This window comes from Limulus polyphemus, unplaced genomic scaffold (genome assembly GCF_000517525.1).
Source record: "Limulus polyphemus unplaced genomic scaffold, Limulus_polyphemus-2.1.2 Scaffold5523, whole genome shotgun sequence".
Classification (NCBI taxonomy): domain Eukaryota; kingdom Metazoa; phylum Arthropoda; class Merostomata; order Xiphosura; family Limulidae; genus Limulus; species Limulus polyphemus.
The window spans coordinates 49,352-54,022 of NW_013671133.1; the positions used below are offsets into that span (position 1 = coordinate 49,352).

At 32.4% G+C, this 4,671-nt stretch overlaps 1 protein-coding gene across 1 annotated transcript in view; it reads right to left on the minus strand.

The window, feature by feature from the left end:
* Positions 1-4,671, minus strand: part of LOC106472683 (potassium voltage-gated channel subfamily KQT member 5-like) — a 43,568-nt gene that overhangs the window by 32,694 nt on the left and 6,203 nt on the right. Inside the window, exon 2 of the mRNA XM_022401235.1 lies at positions 905-1,069. Coding sequence (XP_022256943.1) covers positions 905-1,069 — 165 coding nt within the window. The remainder of the gene's footprint in view (positions 1-904; positions 1,070-4,671) is intronic.

Genomic DNA, 4,671 nt, shown 5'->3' on the forward strand with positions numbered 1-4,671 from the left:
CTAGGCATTGTTGTCTATGTTTATATATAGAAATATATATTATATAGTGGCCCTAATACTTGCTAAATGTTAGTTATATTTATATATAGAAAAATATATATATAGTGGCCCTATCTGCAATTGTTGTTATATTTATATATAGAAATATATATATATAGTGGCCCTATCTGCAATTGTTTGTTATATTTCATATATATAGAAATATATATATAGTGGCCCTATCTGCAATTGTTTGTTATGTTTTATATATAGAAAATATATATATATAGTGGCCCTATCTGCAATGTTTGTTATATTATATATATATATATATATGTAGTGGCCCTATCTGCAATTGTTTATGTTTTATATATAGAGAAAAATATATAGTGGCCCTATCTGCAATTGTTTGTTATATTTTATATATAGAAATATATATATAGGGGCCCTGTGATGAACTAAACCTTGGACTTTACATTAGTAGTAAACATATTGAAAAAACTGGAAAATATTAATTATATTAGAAAAAATATCCATATTTATATATTGAAACTGATAACCTAATGTGAATAATCAGAACTCAAGTCGTAAAGCGAAAAAACTTTAGAATTACGAAGATGTATACTCATTGCCAAGAAACACACCGTATCATCAATTCTATTCCATTAAAGTAGCTCAAGAGTTGGCGGTTTGCGAAGTTGCCTAGCTGCGTTTCATCTAGTAGATCAGTTCAAAATTAGGGACAGCTAACGCAGATATCTCCTGTTCAGTTTTGTGCGAATTTCCGAAAAAATAAGCACACAAACTATTCTGAAAAACATGGTTGGGCTTTTAAGAACAAATTGAAATATAACAATTTATATATTTTCATAAATTTGAGTTAAATAAGATCTGAAAATTTGTTTAACATTGATAATATACATACCATTCGTAGCAGAATAGCACCCGAAATCTCTTCATAACCCTCTATTGTGGACAAAACGCTGAATACTAGGCACAAAAACACCATACAAAATCTGTGAAAGAACAGGCTTAATATAATGCTAGGAAGTATAACTGAGATAATTGCTATTTTAGAATAAATGGCTCTCTATATTTAAGGCATTATAATAAATGACACCAGAATGTATAAAATAGCAAAGTATTTTTGTGAATGTTATATACATCAGTATTATTCGTAATTTTGTGAGTTGTTATGTTCGTGATTCTGCCCACGCAACAGTATTTAGATTAAGGTAATTATGAAATGCAACTCTTTTATTTTTTTCCTCTCTCTCTCTCTGTTTAATTCATACTTTACAACTAGAGTAAAGCGTGTTCTTGAATATAAATTGAAACTTAATTACGAAATTGAACGTTTTTATAAAACTTCATTCAGTATGCACAAATTTAATGAAAAATGTTATTGATATTCAGTTTTAAAATGCATATTTATTAAAACATTCTGCTCTTTATACCGAAGTGGATAAAGAGACCGTGCGATAACTGTTTTCGATAATATTAGAACCTTAAAAAGACAAATATTTATACGTTGAAATTCATTAAAATTTAATAGAGGTCTGATTATTTTTCAAAAGGTTTAGAATATAGTAAACCATAAAAAAGTCATACTATAAAAGAACTGTGCACTTTATATCAAACTGAAGAAAAAAGCCGTAGTTGATTTTGGATCAAGCAATTGATTTATATTTTGTAACACGAAAGTCCTATTCTGAAGAGGGTGTGGCGTAATGGTTAGCTTTCCGTTCTGTGGATATGAAAGTTCATGATGAGCGTCCAGTTGCCGCAAAATTGCGACGGTCACGTCTTACTATTCGATTAGAGTTGCCCAAGAGTTGGCGGTGGGCGTGGTTGACTAGCTGTGTTTTCTCTAGTATATCACTTAAAATCAGGGACAGTTAATTAGATGGCCTGTATGTACTTTTGTGTACGTATGCGTGAGTCTAAGTATCATTTTCGCTAAGCGTTATTGTTTTAATTTGAGGTCCTGCCGGTTTCTGAAAATTAATGGTTTCCTGGGTCTAAGCACGCAAGTGGTATTCAGACGAAGTTGTGTTAGACTAAAATAACATACAGCTAAAGATGACACTGAAGCAATTTCTTAAGTGTTTCCTCAACTAGTTTTTGATGCAGTGATTAATTGTTCATACATGTTAGTAGTGTTTTTCTCTAAATTATCTTATACAAACAGTTTGTTTTAGCTTCTCAAAATACCTCATCACATAAAACTTGGAGAGAGTGTATGAAGAGCTTCCTTTCCTGGAGTTTTCACAATTTAGACATTGTTATCTTTGATGAGATTTTTTTTTCCTTTTTATTGAGTATTTAAAAGAAATATGTTAATATGTCACTAAGAATTTTATTCCTATGCTTGAAGGTTTTGATGATGTGTAGTTCCAAGAAATATAGATGACGAAAACAAAATATTAATGTTGGTTTAAAGCAGAGGTTTGAATTTAATGTTTAGGAAGTAAACAACAAGTTGTATTTAGAAATCTTGAAATTTGCTATCCTTATTGATCAAACTGTAATAATACTATTAGAATAGTTTTAATTAATATAAATAATGTCAAGGATATTTCATGAATCAGTTTCTAAAGATGTTCTTTATCACTGTTTATGTAATTTTGTTATTAGTTTTGAACTATTAAACGGAAAAAAGAAGAAAATAAAAACCAATGGGCTGAGTAATTCTCGGAGGTAAGTAATGATAGAGGTGATCTAATTTAGTATCTGCAAGTTTGTTTTTATTTAAGCCATTATTAGATCGCAGTGGTCCTGACATGAATTTCGAGTTTATTATTATGTTTTTATATTTGGTCGAACGTTCTTTGGCAATAAGTCTAGCCAGAGTTTTTTTATATTCTATTGATTATACCAGCGTTTCTCAACCAATGGGTTGTCAGAATGTGTGAAAGAGTCGCGATCAGACTTTGAAAATGCATACTTTGTTTGTTTATTTATTGATTTTTGCACAAAGCTACTCGAGAGCTATCTGCAATAGCTGTTCCTAATTTACAAATGATAGACTAGAAGGCAGAGAGAGAACATCACCCACGGTCAAATTTTGGACTACTCTTTACCAACGAAAAGTGGGATTGACAATCATATTATTAAGTCCCCAAGACTGAAAGGGCGGAAATGCTCGGTGGGCAGGTTAAAAGTCGAGTACCTCAATCATCAGGCCATGCCAGGTCCCTGGAAATAGATAAGAGCTTAGTCATTTATTTATTTGGCAAATTGTGGAAGCGTTATAATGTGACGATCAATTTTACTATTTGTTGGTAAAAAGATAGCCAAGAGTTGGTAGCGGGTGGTGTTGGCTGGCTGGCTGCCTTCCCTCCAGTCTATCACTGTTAAATTAGGGACGGCTAGCGCAGATAGTCCTTGGGTAGCTATGAGCGGAATTCAAAACAAACCAAACTTTGTACTGTGCATCTTAACAATAGCCTTGCAACGTAGTTTCCTCTGCAAAAAAACTCCATTGTAAGGCTGTCATATCCATAATACACTCCTCATCCTGCAGGATTTCCGTAATTCATCTTGTGTATGAGGAAGACAATTTTCAAGCGCCCTTTTCAACAGTTCGACCGCACACAAATTTATAGACACTGCGGCCGACGAATTGATTGGTACACTTTCGTTTGGAATAGTTCACTTTATTTTCAAGCTTGGAGGTATAGGGCGTTTAATTAACAGATATGTCGTAGACTCAGCATGTATACACCTGACCTCTGTCTCTTTTTTCCAGAAGGAGATCCTACTTTAGTGTGTTGCGTACTGTTGCCTGGGGCAGCTTTTGCCACTGATCTTTTTGTTCGTGGGATCTCACTTGCTATAAGACACTGCACTATGCTTAACACAGCTTGTGTACGACTTGTCGCAGATCTCTTTCTGGACGGTTCAAATACACAAATTCTAGACTCTAGATCTTAACACATATTTATAATCTTAGTGTATGAATATTTTGTGTCGAGATGGGCACAAAAACCTACGTCATGCTAATCAATGCCAAAATGTAGTTTTGGTAGATATCATTCCATCACAATTTTATACTGGCTGTGGCTGTCACGTGACTTGCTGACTCGTATATTAATAATCGTTTTAGCATAACGTACCGAACCCTCTGTATATATTATATTATCACACAAAAATTCAGAATGTAATGGATAGAATTCACTGTACTTCTTATAACAATGTAAACTACCGCATTTATGCTGAAATAATGCATTATAAAGCATATATGTATATGCTTAATATCTAGTTGTTCTTAAATGACTCTGCCCTTAGTGACCTACAACTTGAATGATATACGACCTTTATGATCATTTTAGCAAGTGTCTATTTTTTAGTTTGTCAGTGAAATCGAAATATTTTGATTTTTCAGCTTTAAAGTATGTTTAATGCAATTTTTAACAAAAATTTAAACAAAGAAATATTTTCTCATTCAATATGGTTAACTATATCCTCTCTTGGAGCATAAAAATTCAGTATTTTGCTAACACATATATGCGTATTATTGGTATTTGTATTTTCAACCTGGAAGGTACATTACACGGTAAATAGCAAGCTGAAATAGCCACCCCTAATTAAGGTTCAGCTATAGCCATTGTGACGGATTTATTATTAGATATTTATTTTACTATCGACGTTTGTTTAGATTAAAGTTATATTAAGAAACATACATAGCTT